Here is a 19,567-nt window from a genome sequence, read left to right on the forward strand (position 1 = left end):
CCCTACCACTGTGCTATCTCTCCAGCCCCAGGGAGTGATTTTTGAGCACAGAGCCAAGAGTAATTCCTGAGCACTGCCGGGTATGGACCAAAGACCAAAAAAAAAATTTTTTTGAGCTCATACCTAACTGAGCTCAAGGATCACTCCTAGTGGGTTCAGGGTCAAGCATGTGGAGTGCTGGGAATCAAATATGTATGCAAGGCAAATACCCTATGCATTTGCTGTACAATTGCTTCAGTCCCTAAGAAAGTTCCCATTCTAAGACCTCACCTGAGAAAGAAGGGCAGGGTTCCAAAATGTGTAGGGGTTGCCATACCCAGCTGCATTCAGCGGTTACTCCTGGCTCTGCACTCACAAATTACTCTTGGCAGGCTTGGGGGAGCCAAATGGGTTGCCGGGAATCAAACCCAGGCCAGCCGCAATAAAAGAAAACACCCTCCCCGCTGTGCTATCGCTCCTGCCCCAGGTTTCCAAATTTAAGTTTCACAGAGGCCCTTCCAACCTGGCCTTTCTGTGGTCACACAGCCAAGGAGAGTAGCTACTAACCATCCCCATCCTGAGATGTTTGGTGAGATCCAGGGCCTTTTGTCCTCAAGAGATAGGTACTCAAGGGTGAGGAGTGGAAAGGCCTGCCCTACAGGCAGGGAAATGAGTTCCAGCAGTAATTCATGCCTCCTCCTCTGTGTCCCAGAGCCCACTGGTCCCTCCTGCACAATGGACTCTCCCCCTTCTGGGACGGCCAGCCCTCAGGTGAGTGTCCCAGGGTGGAGGAAATCTATGGAAAGCCCAGCTTCTAACCCGACCTCACAGAAGGGAGACATTTGCTGGACACAAAGAGAAGAAACTTGGGCAAGGCTTCAAGAAGTAGCTGGATAGGAAAATTGAGGGATTGGTCTTGATGGTTCTAATCCCAAAGGGGTGGCTTGGCTACCTCCTCTCAGTTCCTGTTCCCTGACTTCCACTCCCCCACTCCAGCCAGCGGCCTCCAATGGCTAGTGTGCAAAGCAGAGAAATGCTGGAGGGATGAATAAGTGTGTAAATAAAAGAAAAAAGATAGGAAGGAAGGAAGGAAGGAAGGAAGGAAGGAAGGAAGGAAGGAGGGAGGGAGGGAGGGAGGGAGGGAGGGAGGGAGGGAGGGGAGGGAGGGAGGGAGGAGGGAGGGAAGGAAGGAAGGAAGGAAGGAAGGAAGGAAGGAAGGAAGGAAGGAAGGAAGGAAGGAAGGAAGGAAGGAAGGAGGGAAGGAAGGAAGGAGGGAAGGAGGGAAGGAAGGAAGGAGGGAGGGAAGAAGGAAGGAGAGAGAAGGAGGTGATTAAAAGAGACGTTGGAGAGGAGACTGAGATCTAGTGGGTATGCGGACAGTAAGCAGGTCTTACTGACCTTACTTCCTCTTTCTGTGCATTCAGCCCTCAAGGGCCAATGAGAACATCAACCTGGGGCCTTCAGCCAACCCAAAGTAAGTTCTGGTCTCCCTCAATCTCCTCACTTTGGGAATTAAACCCAAGTTTTTTGGTCTTGAATCAAAACCTTCCACCATCTGGGTCCAGCACCATCCTCCAATTTCTCCCATAAAATTGTATGTCCCATATGCTGAGCTCACACCTGGAATGCCTCTCAATTATTTGCTCTGGTAGCACCTTCCTGTCCTCAGAGCTGAGATTTACCCTCACCTTCTGTGCAGCTGGGCCTGGTGTGCTTAACCCTACAGATGGAGGGTTCCTGAGGTGGAGCGGGTTGGAGCAGGTTTTATAGGCCTGCTCTGTGTACAGGACACAGTGATGAGAATCTTTGGACCTTAGAAAGGCCCCATATTTTTTTTTTTTTTTTTGCTTTTTGGGTCACACCCAGCAGTGCTCAGGGGTTACTCCTGGCTCCATGCTCAGAAATCACTCCTGGGGGCCAGGAAGGTGGCGCTGGAGATAAGGTGTCTGCCTTGTAAGCGCTACCAAGGAACGGACCGCGGTTCGATCCCCCAGCGTCCCATATGGTCCCCCCAAGCCAGGGGCGATTTCTGAGCCCATAGCCAGGAGTAACCCCTGAGCGTCAAATGGGTGTGGCCCAAAAACCAAAAAAAAAAAAGAAATCACTCCTGGCAGGCTCGGGGGATCATATGGGATGCTGGGATTCAAACCAATGACATTTTGCATGAAAGGCAAATGCCTTACCTCCATGCTAACTCTCCACCCCGCTCTCCCCCATATTCTCTTGTAGGCTTCAAGGTCTATAAAGTAGTTAAAGGACTGAAGAAATATACAACTTTGCATAAAGCCAACCCTGGTTAAAACCCAGGCACTCCATATGGTCCTCTAAGTCCATGAGGAGTGATTCCTAAGTGTAGAGCCAGGTGTGGCCCATAATAGATAAACAAATGAATAATCTGAGTCAGGAGCTCAGGCACACAGCCTGGCCCAGTTTCACTGAATTCTGTCCACTCTCTCTCAGCGCCCGGCCTACCGACTTCGACTTCCTCAAAGTCATTGGCAAAGGGAACTATGGAAAGGTGAGTGATGTGGGGAATGGGGCAGGAATTAGGACTCCCCTTTCCCAACTTCCTTCACTGGTAAAAAGTACAGAAGCTAGATCAGGCTGGAGCAGAAGTCACTGGAGCCTTGTCTGCATTCTCAGGTCCTCCTGGCCAAGCGCAAGTCTGATGGGATGTTCTATGCTGTGAAGGTGCTGCAGAAAAAGTCCATCTTGAAGAAAAAAGAGGTACCAGAGCAGAGATTCTTCCTCTCCAGCTTCTCCATCCCCCATGTCCAGCCTAGTGTGGCTCCCCAAGATAGTTGTAGCTCTGAGGGTGTGCATAAGCCTTGCATTCTAGATTCTTCTGCTGACTAGAGACTCCATCACATCAGGCTCAGAGAGGCCAGGGCAGGAGCTGAGGGGAGTAGATGTTCACTGGGAGAACTTGGGAAAGGGAAGGACATCTTGGGTGTGAGAAGAGAAAGTCACTCAGTGGCAGGCAAACTTGAAGCTGGTCTTGCAGATGGATTCCTCAGGACAACCCTAAGGGTGTCCAGGCAGAACCATGGGGCATGAATATGGAGAGTTAGGGCCTGTTGAAATGGAATCATATCTACTGTGTTTATCTCCTGAGGCAGAGGTAGCTGCCAGAAAGGATTTAAAATAGTTCTCTGGATCTGGAATAGTCTCTGTGTTGAGCCTTAGCCTGGCTTACAGGGCAAGAAGGATCCTGAAGAGCCAGAGAGATGGTTGAGAAGTGAGGCACCTTCCTTTCATGTGGCATTGTGGCCCACCCATGTTTGATTCCCATGATTTCATGGTGCTTCAAGCACTGCCAAAGGTGACCCCTAAGCACAGAGCCAAAAGTCAGGAGCTGGGGTCTAGAATGGTGGGCAGTGCCAGGATCTGCTTGTTCTCACAGCAAAACCACATCATGGCGGAGCGCAATGTGCTTCTGAAGAATGTGCGGCATCCGTTCCTCGTGGGCCTGCGCTACTCCTTCCAGACGCCCGAGAAGCTCTACTTTGTGCTGGACTATGTCAATGGGGGAGAGGTAGGTCGGCCACTTTGCTCAAACTCCCCTTTCTCCAGACCCATTATGTAGTGGAAGAAACTGAGGTTTAGGGAGGAGACCCCTTGTCCCAGACTTTCCAGTACCTGCCAGGGGCCTGAGTGACAGCTACCCCCTGTACTTCCATGTTCCCAGACAAGGTCAGAGAGTGAAGAGGCCTGGACTGGAGTTTCCCTGCTTTACAGCAGAGACCACAGGAAAAGGTGATCTAGACAGGTCCCAAGAGACCTAAAGCAAATCTGGGGACCCAGGTTTCTTCCCGGATTTCACTATCTCTCTGGCCATGGTGGCACAGTGAGCTCCTCACATTAACCCGAGCCCTCACATCAGAGAATCCTCTGGGCCTCTGATGTGAACGGGACATTCTGTTCTATCTTTCTGAGTCCCTTAGAAATGGGGCTGGGAGGGGCCAGAGAGATAGCATGGAGGTAAGGGGTTTGCCTTTCATGCAGAAGGTCATCGGTTCGAATCCCGGCATCCCATATGGTCTCCCGTGCCTGCCAGGAGTGATTTCTGAGCATGGAGCCAGGAGTAACCCCTGAGTACTGCTGGGTGTGACCCAAAAACCAAAAAAAAAAAGAAAGAAAAGAAAAGAAAGAAAGAGAAAGGAAGGAAGGAAGGAAGGAAGGAAGGAAGGAAGGAAGGAAGGAAGGAAGGAAGGAAGGAAGAAAGAAAGAAAGAAAGAAAGAAAGAAAGAAAGAAAGAAAGAAAGAAAGAAAGAAAGAAAGAAAGAAAGAAAGAAAGAAGAAAAAGAGAGAAAGAAAGAAATGGTGCTGGGGAGCCAGAGAGATAGTACAGTGGTAGGGTGTTTGCCTTGCACGTAGCAAACCCAGGATGGGTGGTGGTTCAAATCCCGGCATCCCATATGGTCCCCTGAGCCTGCCAGGAACGATTTCTGAACGCAGAGCCAGGAGTAACCCCTGAGCGTTGCCTGGTGTGACCCAAAGCCCCCCAAATGGGGGGGGGGGCAAAGTGGTGGTGCAAGTGGTAAGGCATCTGCCTTGCCCGCGCTAGTCTAGGATGGACTGCGGTTAGATCCTCCAGTGTCCCATATGGTCCCCCAAGCCAGGAGCAATTTCTGAGTGCATAGCAGTGACTAACCCCTGAGTGTCACCAGGCGTGGCCCAAAACAAAACAAAAAAATGGGGCTGGGCTTTCCTTGCCCATAAAATAGACCAATATGGGGCCGGAGTAATAATACAGTGAAGGGGCCGGTGAGATAGCATGGAGGTAAGGCGTTTACCTTCCATGCATAGGACGGTGGTTCGAATCCTGGCATCCCATATGGTCCTCCGTGCCTGCAAGGGGCGATTTCTGAGTGTAGAGCCAGGAGTAACCCCTGAGCGCTGCCGGGTGTGACCCCCCAAAAAAAGTAATAATAATACAGTGAATAGGGTACTTGCCTTGCATGTGACCAACTCGAATTCCATCCCCAGCATCTCATCTGGTTTTCTGAGCCAGCCAGGAATTATTCCTGAGCAGAGTCTGGAGTAAGTCCTGACCACTGCTGGGCATAGCACCCTAAAAGAAAAAACCATAGGACAATGTGACTGACTCTGGACACAGCTCTACAGGGTTCTGTTTTTTGCTAAATGGTCTTTTGTCTTCAGACCCGGGTAGAACAGCTTAGGCCTGAACCTCTCAAATACCAGCTCTCCTGACTGGTATCCATTGATATGTTCCTCACTGTCCCTATGGCCTAGTGGATGCTTTGAACATTGAGGATAAAACAAACAAAAAAAAACATAGGGCTGGAGAGATCACACATAGGCCTAGACAAGCTCTGCATGTGGGAGGCCCCACTCCCCAACACTCGTATCCTCCCATGGATTCCACCAGGAGTGACCTCTTAAAGCCAGGAAGGCCCCTCCCCCAGTACTTCAGGGTATGCCCCAAAATCAAAAACAGAGATATGAACAGATGTGACTCAGAAGCAGCTGTAAACTCTGTTTTAAGAACCTGTCTGTGGCCACTTGGGGATACTGGGGATGGGGTGGCCTTTTGCCTCTAAGTACATTGCAGCTAGAGGGAGATAGTTGACCAGTTGCCCACCTCTGCCCTCTAGGAACCAAAGCACCCCCCCATGTCCCCTATACCTCTTAAATATTCTCACTTGTATCCTGCTTCCTCCCTCGAAGCTCTTCTTCCACCTGCAGCGGGAGCACCGCTTCCTGGAGCCCCGGGCCCGGTTCTATGCAGCTGAGGTGGCTAGTGCCATTGGCTACCTGCACTCGCTCAACATCATCTACAGGTCAGGAAACCTTGTCCTCTGCCTCTGCCCCTCTCCTGATGCTGTGACCAGGTGTGCTAGGCAGTGGGCACACTTGGCTAGGAGTGGTTGGGAGTTACAGTGGTGATGCTCCTGCACATCCTGGAATAGTGCTTTTCTGGAGTTTTCTGTAGGGCCACACATTCTGAACTTTGTTTTGTTTTGTTTTGTTTGGCCACACCTGGAAGTGCTCAGGGGTTACTCTTCACTCATAAATCACTCCTAGGGGCTGGAATGATGGCACAGCAGTGAGGCATTTGTCTTGCACGTGGCTGACCTGGGACAGACCCAGGTTTGATTCCCGGCATCCCATATGGTTCCCCCAAGCCTGCCAGAAGAGATTTCTTTTTTTTTGGTGGTTTTTGGGTCACACCCGGCAGTGCTCAGGGGTAATTCCTGGCTCCAGGCTCAGAAATTGCTCCAGGCAGGCACAGGGGACCATAAGGGATGCCGGGATTCGAACCGATGACCTCCTGCATGAAAGGCAAATGCCTTACCTCCATGCTATCTCTCCGGCCCCCAGAAGAGATTTCTGAGCACAGAGCCAGGAGTAACTTCCTGGCATGCTTGGTGGACCATATGGGATGCTGATGATTGAACCAGAGATGGCTGCATGCAAAATAAATACCCTACCTGCTGTACTATTGCTCCGCCCCAAAAGTGCTTTTCTTTTTTTTTTTTTTTTTTTGTTGTTTCGTTTTGTTTTGTTTTGGGGCCATACCCAGTGATGCTCAGGGATTACTCCTGGCTCTGTACTCAGGAATCACTCCTGGTGGTGCTCAGAGGACCATATGGGATGCTGGGGATTGAAGCTGGGTCACCTGTGTGCATAGCAAATGTCCTACCTGCTGTACTATCTCTCTGGCCCAGATATCCTGCACTTTTAGTTGAGCTACTTGCTCTGGAAGTGACAGGCTCTGATGATAGAGGTGCCAGGACTGCTTCTGGGACATGTGGGTGGCCCTGAGCCTAGAACTCTTGGCCTCACACTTGATGCAGCTCTGGCCACTGAGCCATCTATGGGTTCCTCTAGGCTCAACTGCTTCTCCAATGACACATTGGAAATTGTTTGATCCCTAAAACCTGATGTAATTCCTGTGAGCTGAGCTTCTTTGTTTTGTTTTGTTTCTTTTGGGGCCACACCTAGCAATGCTCAGGGCTTTTTCCTGACTCTGCGCTCAGGGTTCATTCCTAATCAGATTTGGGGATCATATGTATGTGGTGCTGGAATTAAACTTGGGTCAGCAGTGGGGACCTGCACCCAGCTAGATTCACAGTCAACAGCACATCACACATGCTTTCTTTTGTCTTCTGCAGGGACCTGAAACCTGAGAACATTCTCCTGGACTGCCAGGTGTGTGTGCATTTGTGTGCCCAGGCATATCTGGATGTGCCCGTGAGCCAGTGCACATTTACACACATGTGTGGACATGTGTGTTCATGGATGCCCACATGGAGGCAGGCTGGAGATAGGTGGTGCCTCTGGGCCACCTGAGCCTCCGTGTCTGAGTCTGGACTCCGCAGACAAACCAAGGTTGGGTGTGGTGCAGGATATTGGGCCACAGTCTCAAGAGCTCTCCTTGAGGGGTCAAAGAGGTGGGTTGGGCAGAGGAGGGGCATTCATCGGGGAAGCCCTTGGGTCTGAATGAAACCTCAGTCCTGTGGGGCTGGGGTGGGGACTCTGGGCTTTGAAATCATCTTGTCATAGCTTTGGCTTTCACCACCCCATTCCTTGCCCGCACTCTTCAGGGCCATGTGGTGCTGACGGATTTCGGTCTCTGCAAGGAAGGTGTAGAGCCAGAGGAGACTACATCCACCTTCTGTGGCACCCCCGAGGTAAACCGAGCCCCCAGGAGAGTCTGGTGTGAGGAGCTAATCCAGAGCCACCAGGATCCTCCTAAGAGGATTCACTCCTTCCTCCAGAGTTCACTCCTTCCCTGCACTCAGCCTAGTTTTCCTCATCTGAGTAATGGGAACATGGATTCTAGGGACTGCTGAATTCTGGCAGGAAAGGAAATCTACACACTCTGGGCCCAAGGGATTCCTACTCACTCCCAGTGAGTAGGGAGTGAGTTGATCCCCGGCATCCAAGATGGTTCCCAGCCAAGGAGTGATTCAGAGTGTAGAGCCAGGAGTAAGCTGAGTGTGGCTCAAAAATAAATTAAGAAATTGACACATAAGTCATGTGTGGGATGGAAAAAAATAAATTAAGAAATTGACACATAAGTCATGTGTGGGATGGAAAAATTCTAGCAGCCAATTAAAAAAGAGAAAAGGAGGGGCCAGAGAGATAGCATAGAGGTAAGGCATTTGCCTTGCATGCAGAAGGCCCGTGGTTCGAATCCCGGCATCCCAATTTCTGAGCATAGAGCCAGGAGTAATCCCTGAGCTCTGCCAAGTATAACCCAAAAACCAAACCAAAACAAACAAACAAATAAACAAAAAAGTGAAAAGGAGGGCCGGAATATAGCACAGTGGTAAGGCATTTGCCTTGCATGTGGCCGACCCAGGATGCACTCGGATTTGATCCCATTTGGTTCCCTGAGCCTGCCAGAAGTGATTTCTGAGTGCAGAGTCAGGAGTAACCCCTGGACAGCCAGGTATGGCCTAAAAAAAACAAAACAAAAAAAGAAAAGAAAAGAAAAAGTGGATGGGGCCGGGAAGGTGGCGCTAGAGGTAAGGTGTCTGCCTTGCAAGCGCTAGCATAGGATGGACCGCGGTTCAATCCCCTGGCATCCCATATGGTCCCCCCAAGCCAGCAGCAATTTCTGAGCACATAGCCAGGAGTAACCTCTGAGCGTCAAATGGGTGTGTCCCCAAAACAAACAAAAAAAAAGTGGAAAAGGAATAATGATTTATGTTAATAATATAATTGAGGGCCCGGAGAGATAGCAGAGCGGCGTTTGCCTTGCAAGCAGCTGATCCAGGACCAAAGGTGGTTGGTTCGAATCCCAGTGTCCCATATGGTCCCCCGTGCCTGCCAGGAGCTATTTCTGAGCAGACAGCCAGGAGTAACCCTGAGCACTGCCGGGTGTGGCCCAGAAAACCAAAAAAAAAAAAAAAAAAAAAAAAATTAAAAAAAAATAATAATATAATTGAAGTATTTTATTATTTAAATTTAACTAGTTCATCTTTTTTTTTATAGCCATCCAGTGTGCTTTTGGCCCTTCAGACTCATCTTGGCTCAGATACATCTCTAGTCATCAATACTGTTGTGTGGGGCCAGAGCCATAGCACAGCGGTAGGGCTTTTGCCTTGCATACAGTCGATCCAGGTTGGACAGTGGTTCAGATCCCGGAGTCCCATATGGTTCCTCAAGCCAGGAGTGATTTCTGAGTGCATAGCAAAAAGTAACTCCTGAGCGTCACTGAGTGTGGCCCCAAAACAAAACAAAACAAAACAAAATACTGTTGTGTTTCGCCACAGAATCATTGCAGATTGTTTTGCTTTGTTTTGTTCTGGGATCACATCCAGTGGTGCTCAGAACTTATTCCTGGCTCTGCTTAGAGATTATTCCTAGAAAGGTTTGGGGAACCATATGGGATGCCAATGATCAAACTTTGGTCAGCCACATGTAATGCAGTGTTTTACCTGCTGTAATATTGCCCCAGCCTCTCATTGCAGATTTTGTGATCATTATCTTTTTTTAAATGTTTTTTTTTGTTTGTTTGTTTTTGGGCCACACCCGTTTGACGCTCAGGGGTTACTCCTGGCTATGTGCTCAGAAATCGCCCCTGGCTTGGGGGGACCATATGGGACACCGGGGGATCGAACCACTGTCCGTCCTATGCTAGCGCTTGCAAGGCAGACACCTTACCTCTAGCGCCACCTTCCTGGCCCCTTTTTAAATGTTTTTGGCATGTGATCATTATATACTAGATGCTGTGTGAGCCGAAGCACAGCCAAGAAAACATTCCAGTAGGATCGACAATGCAGATCCTTTCTTCTTGGTGGTTCTTTACAAAGGGAGAAGCTGAGGTGGGGTTTTTCAGATTGCTGTGTTTTCCCTCATCAGTACTTGGCTCCAGAAGTGCTTCGGAAAGAGCCTTATGACAGGGCAGTGGACTGGTGGTGCTTGGGGGCGGTTCTCTACGAGATGTTACATGGCCTGGTGAGTAAAGTGTCTGCAAGGGACTTCTGGATCTGGGGAGGAGTTGTGCTGGGGGATCCTTGTTGGCTCAGCTTTGCTCAGGAAACAAACAAACCATTTGTCTACTCTAATTTTACTCATTTATTTTTATTTCTTTTTTCTTAAACATTTTTGGTTTTTTTTTGGGGGGTCACACCCGGCAGCCCACAGGGGTTACTCCTGACTTCACTCAGAAATCACTCCTGGCAGGCTCTAGGGACCATATGGGTTACTGGGAATCAAACCGGGGTCTGTGCGTGCAAGGCAAACAGCCTGCCGTTGTGCTATCACTCCGGCCCCACTCATTTATTCATGTATTTTATTTTTATTTTTTTTTTGGTTTTTGGGCCACACCCGGTGACACTCAGGGGTTACTCCTGGCTATGCGCTCAGAAGTCGCTCCTGGCTTGGGGGGCCATATGGGACGCTGGGGGATCGAACCGCGGTCCGTCCTAGGCTAGCACAGGCAAGACAGGCACCTTACCTCTAGCGCCACCGCCCGGCCCCTTATTCGTGTATTTATTTATGTATTATTTTGTGCCAGACCTGGTAATGCTCAGGGATCAGGCCTGGCAGAGAAAGCAGACTGATTGAGATGATGGGGATTGAACCCAGGTTGACCAGGTGCATAGCAAGCACCCTGCATACTGTACTTCTTCTCCAGCCTTCTAAACTTTAAAAAAAACGATGTCAGCTGGGGATGTGGCTCACTGGCCAAGCACATGCCTGGCAAACATGAGATTCCTAACATCACCCCCCCACACACACACACACGCGCACACACACACACACACACACACACACACACACACACGCATGATACCAGGAGTCAGGAATCTGGCTTATTAGTAGAGCATTTGCTGTTTATGTGTGAGGCCCTGGAACAGTATGTTCCTCTGAACACCCCTGGGAGTGATTTCCAAACATTATCAGATGTGGTCCCAAACCAAAACAAAAAGAAATGAAGCCAGAGTGAATGTGATGATTATCTATGATTTTTCCCCCAATAATATTAGTTTAGTATTTTCCAATCTATGTTCATGGAGTCTCTGCCCAGCTAATTATTTTTTGGAATGGGCAGAGTGATGGGAACTACCTCCAATTCCAATAGCTGAAAATACTAGACCTCAACATCTCCAGCTTCTCTAGGTGGCCAGGGTTCTTCTGAGCCCAATTCTGACTCAAGGAAGGAGCTGGAGGCTCCATGTGGTAGCAGCCCACTCTGGCTCCTGGTCAGGTCAGGCTGAGGAGGTGTCCTGTTGCCATCCCGATTGCTTCTTTAGCTTTCTCAGTGATCTGCAGAGATGCTACTTTTTTGGCTTGATTGATCATAATTCGTTTAGGAACCTGCCCAGTACTATGATTTGAGTGCTGTTTTGTAAGCAGGAGGCCCAGATTGGATATCAGGCCCTGCAAGGACTCCAAGCACTACTGGGAGAAATCTCCAAGCTGGGAGTAACCTAACCAGATGTGGTCCCCAAACCAAATTACAACAGTGTGCTCTCTCTCTCTAATTTTGTTTTGGTGGTTCAAAAAAGCTTTTGGAGGCTGGTGCTGCAGCAGCAAATGGAATTATTCCTTTCTTACTGAGAGGTAAATTGAGGCCTAGAAAGGTGCTGAATGATATGGAACCAGCCCTGACACTCGTCCTGGGCTACCAGCATACACAAAATACACAGCAAGTATACAGAAGCTTAAATAGCTCTGGCCAGGCCAGGCCATTCTCTGAGGCGACTTCATCACTGTGGCTGGCATCGGTAAAGGAAGGGGCTACCTGGAGGAGGCTGAGGGAAGAATTAGTGTAGGGCAGCAGAAGGATCGTGTGGATAGAGGAGACACAGGACACACAGCCCGGCCCCTCCAACGAGGATTAGAAGGTTTGGTGCTAAAACATTGCAGAGTGTGAGGTGGGGCTGAAATGGATCAAGTAGGTGCTGTAGTGGAGCAAAGTGGGCTACAAGATACTTGTGGGGGTCCATAAGCCCCCATAGGTTTGGGGAGAAAATTGGGCAGAGACTGCTGACCCAGCAGTCCACTCCACCAAGCTGGAAGCCTGCCCAGACCTATTGGCTGCTCCCCAAGTGGAAACCTTTGCATAAAACCCAGATCTGGGGAAACTGACAGCCCCAACTTCTCCCTATCTTCCAAAACCTGTGACCCAAGGGCTAAGGAGTTTTCTTTGCATGCAGCTAACCCAGGTTTGATCCTCAGCATCCTATATAGTATCCAGTATCACATGGTATCAGATGTATAATATGTATGATATTATATCACACACTGCCAGGTGTGATCTCTGAGCACAGTCAGAAGAAAATCCTGAGCAACAGCAGGTGTGACCCCAAAGCCAACCAAGTGACTAGCCAACCAAACAATAACCCAAAACCTGTGTCCCTGAGCATGAGTAATCCTCCGGTCTCTCACAATCTCTCCCTAGCCCCCCTTCTACAGCCAAGATGTGTCCCAGATGTACGAGAACATTCTGCACCAGCCTCTCCAGATCCCTGTGGGCCGCACAGTGGCAGCCTGTGACCTCCTGCAGGGCCTTCTTCACAAGGATCGCCGGCAGCGGCTGGGCTCTGAAGCTGATTTTGTAGGTGACCAGATAGAGTACTATAGTCTCCTCCTGGCACCCTCCGCTTCCCACCCTCATTTGGAAAGTCACCCCTGCTATCCTTGGTGACCAGTTTCATTGCAGTCTTCACTGAAGCACCTGCTATGTGCAATGTGCCAGGAGCAAAGGGCTCCATAGACTGGATCCATCTTGACTGAGTTTAGCAGGGGAACATGACCAACATCTGCATTACTGGGAACAGATTGGGACACTAATCAGGAGAGGCATGAACTGGGAGGGACTAAGAGGAACTGTCAAGAAGGACTAAGAGGGAACTAAGAGGAATAGAGATAGGAAAGGCGAATTCACACATGTGGTCAGTGTGGTTGCCACTGGGAAGGAAACAATTTGGCTGCCACTGAAGTTGAGAAGGAAGCAATCCTGCTGAGAGTTGCGAGGAGGCACCCCAGATATGGGGCTCAACACGTATATGGTAGGAACCAGACTGAGTGTGATGAACTTGAAGGTATTTTGAATAGGTTGGCAAGGCTTGATTTAAATTTCTAGAACATGGGGCCAAAGAGATAGCATGGAGATAAGGCATTTGCCTTGCATGCAGAAGATCGGTGGTTCAAATCCCGACTCCTGAGTGCTGCCGGGTGTGGACCCCCCCCCAATTTTTTTTCTAGAACGTCCTGGCACTGGGAGATGCTCCATGAGCTAAGTGTATGCTTTGTGTGCGATGAGTCTAGTTGTTTCCCCTGCCTGGCATATTCACCCTGGCACCACTGAGTGTAACCCTGAGCACAGAGGTGGGAGTTGTCCTTGAGAACTGCCAGGTGTGAGGTGCCCACAAGCACAAAAACAAAACTAAAGAAATTCCTGATAATTCTGTGCAGAGCTCAACAGGACTCTTTTCTTTCTTTTTTCTTCTTCTTTTTATTTTGGTTTTTGGGTCACACCCGGCAGCGCTCAGGAGTTATTCCTGGCTCTACGCTCACAAATCGCTCCTGGCAGACTCAGGGGACCATATGGGATTCGAACCACCGTCCTTCTGCATGCAAGGCAAATGCCTTACCTCCATGCTATATCTCTGGCTCCAGGACTCTCTTTTCACTACTGAGCATGGCCTCTTTGCCGATATCCAAGAGGCACTCTGGAGAAGGAGCATTTGTATATCCTGTTTCCCCAGTAACTCTAAAACAATTTACTTTTTAAAAATTATTTACTTGTTCTTATGAGGCAAAGTTTTAGGTTCTAGATAATGGTTTTATCCAGATGACTTTTTGGTTACAGGACACCAACCAGAATAGCAGGTTAGTTTCTGGGTAAAGGCTTTAGCTCATTGTTGCTAGTTGGGGTGCCAAGCTTCAGGGGTGGTGTGGGAGCACCTCAAGAGGGTAACTTCTCATTTGTATTTTTTTTCTGCAGGTGGAGATACAGAACCACATGTTCTTCAGCCCCATAAACTGGGACGATTTGTACCACAAGAGAGTGACTCCGCCCTTCAATCCAAATGTAGTAAGTTGCCTTGGACTCAAACTAGATTATTGGAACTTGGGAAAGCATAGAGTACTGGGTGCCTCTCTCTCTCTCTCTCTCTCTTTCTCTCTCTCTCTTTCTCTTTCTCTTTCTCTCTCTCTCTTTCTCTCTCTTTCTCTCTCTCTCTCTCTCTCTCTCTCTCTCTCTCTCTCTCTCTCTCTCTCTCTCTCAGCATTTGGGGCTTACTCCTGGCTTTGTACGCTCAAGAATCACTCCTAATAAGGCTCAGGGGACCGTATGAGGTCCTGGAGATTGAACCTGGGTTGGCTGCAATTAAGGCAAGCACCCTACTCACTGTACTATTTATCTGATCCTATTTGCATATTTTTTAAGTTTAAAAAAATAGACTCTAGAGGCTAGAGCCATAACAGCAGATACAGTGTTTGCCTTGTAGGCAGCCAACCCAAGTATGATCCCTGGCATCCTATATGGTCCCCCCCAAGCCTGCCAGGAGTGATTTCTGAGCACAGAGCCAGAAGTAACCCCTAAGCACCACTGGGTTTGGCACAAAAAATACAAGCAAAACAAACAAAAAAAATCTAGTCTTAATTTGTAGTCCTTTGATTTATTTCTGGGGCTGGTGGGGTTGGAGAGACACATATGGAAATACTCAGGGAATATTCCAGACATACTGGCTTGGACTTATTCACATTGGCTCATGTTCCACTGACTCAAGCAAGTCACATTCCCAGTATGCAGAAATAGATTCCACCCATGGGTAAAAGGTGGAACATGTAAGATCAGCTCTGCCAGCTCCTCCAAAGTCTTCCTTCTCATCTCTCATGGAACCTGTTTTATCTACTCCAGAGAAAAACTATCAACCCCTAAAGTGACTTGCATGTAATTATGCATTATTCATCATTTCTCCCCTATGACACAAGCTCCTGATAGCTAGGACACACTCTGGTTTGTTCACCTATATTTCCAGCACCATGCAGTGCCTGGCTAGGTGGGCTTAGCTTATCTAAGATTTAGGGTGTCCAGGGCTGGAGGGATTGTATTTGTGTAATGAACCCTGTGGAAGGAAATGACTAGTCTGAAATATGTAGGTCAATGCCAGTAAGCAGTGTGTCCATGAGGTACTCAGAGAAGAGGCCAAATGCCCCTCTGGGGACATATGTGTGCCTTAGGCCCAGCTGCCAAAGCCTTCGCTTCTCACCCTTCTCTTATGTTCACAGGCAGGTCCTGCTGACTTGAAACACTTTGACCCAGAGTTCACACAGGAAGCTGTGTCCAAGTCCATCGGCTGTACCCCGGACACCATGGCCAGCAGCTCTGGGGCATCCAGTGCTTTCCTGGGCTTTTCCTATGCACCTGATGATGAGGCCATCCTGGATGGTTAGAAGAGCAGGGCCTGGGAAATGCATCTGCAAGGCCCCACAGTGGCATGTACCAGATACCACCAACAGGATGGTTTATCTGATCCCCCAGGTCACCAGAGACTTGCTGTGTTTCTGTTCTGCCACCCAGCAAAGGACTTTTAAGGTTGGGGTTACTCCATTAAAACAAGAAGAGAGGACTGGAGCGATAACACAGTAGGTAGGGCATTTGCATTGCACACGCCCAAACTGGGTTTAATTCCCAACATCCCATATGGTTCCCCAAGCATGTCAGGAATGATTTCTGAGCACCTAACCAAAAGTGACCCCTGAGTGACACAAAGTATGGCCCAAAAGCAAAAAAGAGAGAGAGAGAGAGACAGAGAGAGATTTATCTAATATCAGAATGTCTTCCTACATTCACAGATTCATGGAGTCTCTGCCCAGCTAATTATTTTTTGGAATGGGCAGAGTGATGGGAACTACCTCCAATTCCAATAGCTGAAAATACTAGACCTCAACATTTCCAGCTTCTCTAGGTGGCCAGGGTTCTTCTGAACCAAATTCTGACTCAAGAAAGGAGCTGGAGGCTCCATGTGGTAGCAGCCCACACTGGCTCCTGGTCAGGTCAGGCTGAGGAGGTATCCTGTCGCCATCCCGATTGCTTCTTTAGCTTTCCCAGTGATCTGCAGAGATGCTTTTTTTTTTTTTTTTTTTTTTTGGTTTTTGGGTCACACCCGGTGGCGCTCAGGGGTTACTCCTGGCTGTGTACTCAGAAATAGCTCCTGGCAGGCACGGGGTACCACGTGGGACACCGGGATTCGAACCAACCACCTTTGGTCCTGGATCGGCTGCTTGCAAGGCAAACACCAATGTGCTATCTCTCCAGGCCCAGAGATGCTATATTTTTGGCTTGACTGATCATAGTTCATTTAGGAACCTGCCCAGTACTATGATCTGAGTGCTGTTTTGTAAGCAGGAGGCCCAGATTGGATATCAGGCCCTGCAAGGACTCCAAGCACTACTAGGAGAAATTTCCAAGCTGGGAGTAACCTAACCAGATGTGGTCCCCAAACCAAATTACAACAGTAAAATACCCAGAACATCTGCATATGTTGTTGGTCTTTCTGTGCTTAACTATGCTCAGTCTGGGATGAGTTTTTATTCAAACAAACCAGCGGTAGAAACAATTAACATCCAGTTGGAGCCAAGAAGAGAAAGAGAGTAGAGTGACTTTCTCTGGTCTAAGGTTTGCCTCACTAAAGAAAAACTAGGGGAATGAAGTGACCCCAGGCCCCTCTCCAGTGTGCTCCTCAATTGACCATTAGGCTACTAATGTCTCTAATGAGAGTGGGTGGTGGGGTTGTGACAAGGAGGCATTTCCTTTGTATGGCTGGCATTTAGACTGACTGTAAGTTTGTGCAGTATTTCACCTAACTTGTCCCTGCTTCCTGGCTGGTCTCCAACCAGAAGGCTAGTATAGTTTTGGTGACCAGAGCTTCTGCTCACTGATAGAGGAGTTCTGCATGCTCAAGAGTAGCCATTGCTAAAATTAGCCATTATCCTACTGGATAGAAGGTGAGCATAGAACACCTCATGACCTAGGATGCCAGTATCTGCAGGATGCCTGGCAGCCTCTTTCTAGAGAAAAGGCAGTTTCTTTTCCATATATTTATGGTTCATCACCTACTTCAATGGGTTGAGAGCAGCTTTGTGTTTGTGAGATCCAGCTTCCATCCCCAGCACTGAATGGTCCCTCAAGCATTACCAGAGATGATCCCTGAACACAGAGTTAGGTATACCCCTGAACACTTCCAGATATGGGGTCCAAACACACACACACAAACACATTCATACACAAACACATTCACACACTACCACTACCTATTTCAAAGAGTTTTTGGTTGGGAGAGTTAGAAGTTATATCTGGCTGTGCTAAGGACTTATTACATTCTTTGTAATCTGTGTTAGATCTCTAATATCCCATATGGTCTGATCCCCTGAGCTCCCCAGGAGTGAGCCAGGACTAAATCCAGCACCCCACTAAGTGTGACTCCAAAACCAAAAATAACCCAAAACCAAACCAGCAATTAGCCACTATTTTAAAATTAGTAAACTCGTTGAAAAGTAAGAAAGATTCACTCAGGAATATTGAGCAACTTACTCAAGTTCGCCTAGCTGGCCCAAAGCACAGACAGGGATTACATTTTTTTTTTGTTTTTGGGTCACACCCAGCAATGCTCAGGGGTTACTCCTGGCTCTACACTCAGAAATTGCCCCTGGCAAGCTCAGAGACCATATGGGATGTCGGGATTCGAACCACCATCCTTCTGCATGCAAGGCAAATGCCCTACCTCCATGCTATCTTTCCAGCCCAGACAGGGATTAAATTAAAGGATTTGAATTCTCCAAAATTTAATTCCACAACCTAAAAACCTGTCAAAAAGTGGGAAGAGGAAATAAACATACACTTTGCTGAGGAAGAACAACATACGGCCAACATACACTTATCATTAGGGAAATCCAAATCAAGACAACAATGAGATATCATCTTAAATCAGTGAGGATGGCACATATCAAAAATACTGGGAACAATCTCTGTCAACGGGAATGTAATGAGAAAGGAATTCTTATCCACTGCTGGTGGAAATCCCTATGGAAAACAGTAAACTCAGTAAACTCAAAATTCAGCTGCCATATGATGCAGAAATTCCTGTTTTAGGTATCTATCACCAGGACAGAAGAACATTAATCCAAAAGAATGTATGCACACCACTATTGCAGCATTCAGTACAATAATTAAGACTTAGAATCAATCTAGATGTTCAATAACAATGGATCTGTATATATGTAGCACATCTCCTACTACATAGCTGCATGGAATGACGAAATCATGCAATTTGCAGCTACATGGATGAAACTGGAAGATATTATGTTCAATGAAGTAAGCCAGAAGAAGGATAAATACAGAATCATATCATTTATATGTGGTACTGTGCTCGCTTCAGCAGCACGTATTGGAACGATACAGAGAAGATTAGCATGACCCCAGCGCAAGGATGACACGCAAATTTATATTTAGAATTATATATATATAAATTATATTTAGAATAACTGCATGAAGAAATGCAATGGTTTAATTGAAGTTGTCTTGAGCACCCTTGGCCCCAGAGCATAGCAAGGAGAAGAAAGTAACTGAGAGGAAGAGGAGAAATACAAAAATGAAAGGATGGGGGCCAGGAGCCAAGTGGCCTCAGGTGCATTAGTAGTGTTATAAAAAAAGGACAGAACTAGGGCCCAGAGAAATAGCACAGCAGCGTTTGCCTTGCAAGCAGCCCATCCAGGACCTAAGGTGGTTGGTTTGAATCCCAGTGTCCCATATGGTCCCCCGTGCCTGCCAGTAGCTATTTCTGAGCAACCAGGAGTAACCCCTGAGCACCGCCGGGTGTGGCCCAAAAACCAAAACAACAACAACAAAAAAAGGACAGAACTAAATATCCAAGCTAAAGGTAACAACAATAGAATCAAGAGATCCATAAAAAGAGAGAGAGAGAGAGAGAAAGAGAGAGAGAGAGAGAGATATAGAGAGAGAGAGATAGAGAGAGAGAGAGAGAGAAAGAGAGAGAGAGAGAGAGAGAAAGAGAGAGAGAGAGAGAGAGAGAGAGAGAGAGAGAGAGAGATCCAAACTTTAACAATCTAAACGTAAAGTTTAGATATACTGGAAGGCTAGGGGGCAAGGAGGATGGTATGGGATGCACTTGAGGAACATTGGTGAAGGGATGTGGACACCTGTGCTGAAGTTGGCCCTGATTTATTGTATGCCTGAAACACAACTATGAAGGACTTTATAAATCACAATCGTTAAAAAAAAAAGCCAGAGGGCCGGAGAGATAGCATTGAGGTAAGGTGTTTGCCTTGCGTGCAGAAGGACGGTGGTTTGAATCCTGGCATCCCATATGGTCCCCCGTGCCTGCCAGGAGCGATTTTTTAATGTAGAGCCAGGAGTAACTCCTGAGCGCTGCTGGGTGTGACCCCAAAACCAAAAAAAAAAAAAAAAAAAAAAGTCCATTTCTCTCCCTACAACAGTTTCCAACAGTGAGAGGCATTCTCTTTCTGTACCTTTTTTTGGTGGTGCTGGGAGGCATGTTCAGTGGTACCAGAAAGTTCTATGGGACCATATGAGGTGACACAGATGGAATGTAGGTGGCTTTCCTCCGATATTGGG

At 48.0% G+C, this 19,567-nt stretch overlaps 1 protein-coding gene and 1 pseudogene across 1 annotated transcript; both read left to right on the top strand.

Annotated features, from left to right (window-relative positions):
- The first annotated feature begins 686 nt into the window (after positions 1-686).
- Positions 687-15,863, top strand: SGK2 (serum/glucocorticoid regulated kinase 2). Its single transcript, XM_049779309.1, has 12 exons — positions 687-750; positions 1,404-1,453; positions 2,440-2,497; positions 2,623-2,706; positions 3,383-3,514; positions 5,671-5,783; positions 7,119-7,155; positions 7,551-7,637; positions 9,817-9,912; positions 12,365-12,520; positions 13,913-14,002; positions 15,202-15,863. Exons 1-12 carry the CDS (start codon positions 715-717, stop codon positions 15,364-15,366), a joined length of 1,104 nt encoding a protein of 367 aa, XP_049635266.1. The 5' UTR covers positions 687-714; the 3' UTR covers positions 15,367-15,863.
- Positions 15,864-18,337: 2,474 nt separating this feature from the next.
- On the top strand, positions 18,338-18,436 carry LOC126019963 (uncharacterized; annotated as a pseudogene).
- The last annotated feature ends 1,131 nt before the right edge of the window (positions 18,437-19,567 follow it).

This window comes from Suncus etruscus, chromosome 9 (assembly GCF_024139225.1).
Source record: "Suncus etruscus isolate mSunEtr1 chromosome 9, mSunEtr1.pri.cur, whole genome shotgun sequence".
Classification (NCBI taxonomy): domain Eukaryota; kingdom Metazoa; phylum Chordata; class Mammalia; order Eulipotyphla; family Soricidae; genus Suncus; species Suncus etruscus.

Coding starts and splice junctions, on each gene's coding strand:
- SGK2 (XM_049779309.1), top strand. CDS start 715: ATGGACTCTCCCCCTTCTGGGACGGCCAGCCCTCAG. Junction 2,707..3,382: donor CCATCTTGAAGAAAAAAGAG/GTACCAGAGCAG, acceptor TTGTTCTCACAG/CAAAACCACATCATGGCGGA. Junction 7,156..7,550: donor ACATTCTCCTGGACTGCCAG/GTGTGTGTGCAT, acceptor CGCACTCTTCAG/GGCCATGTGGTGCTGACGGA.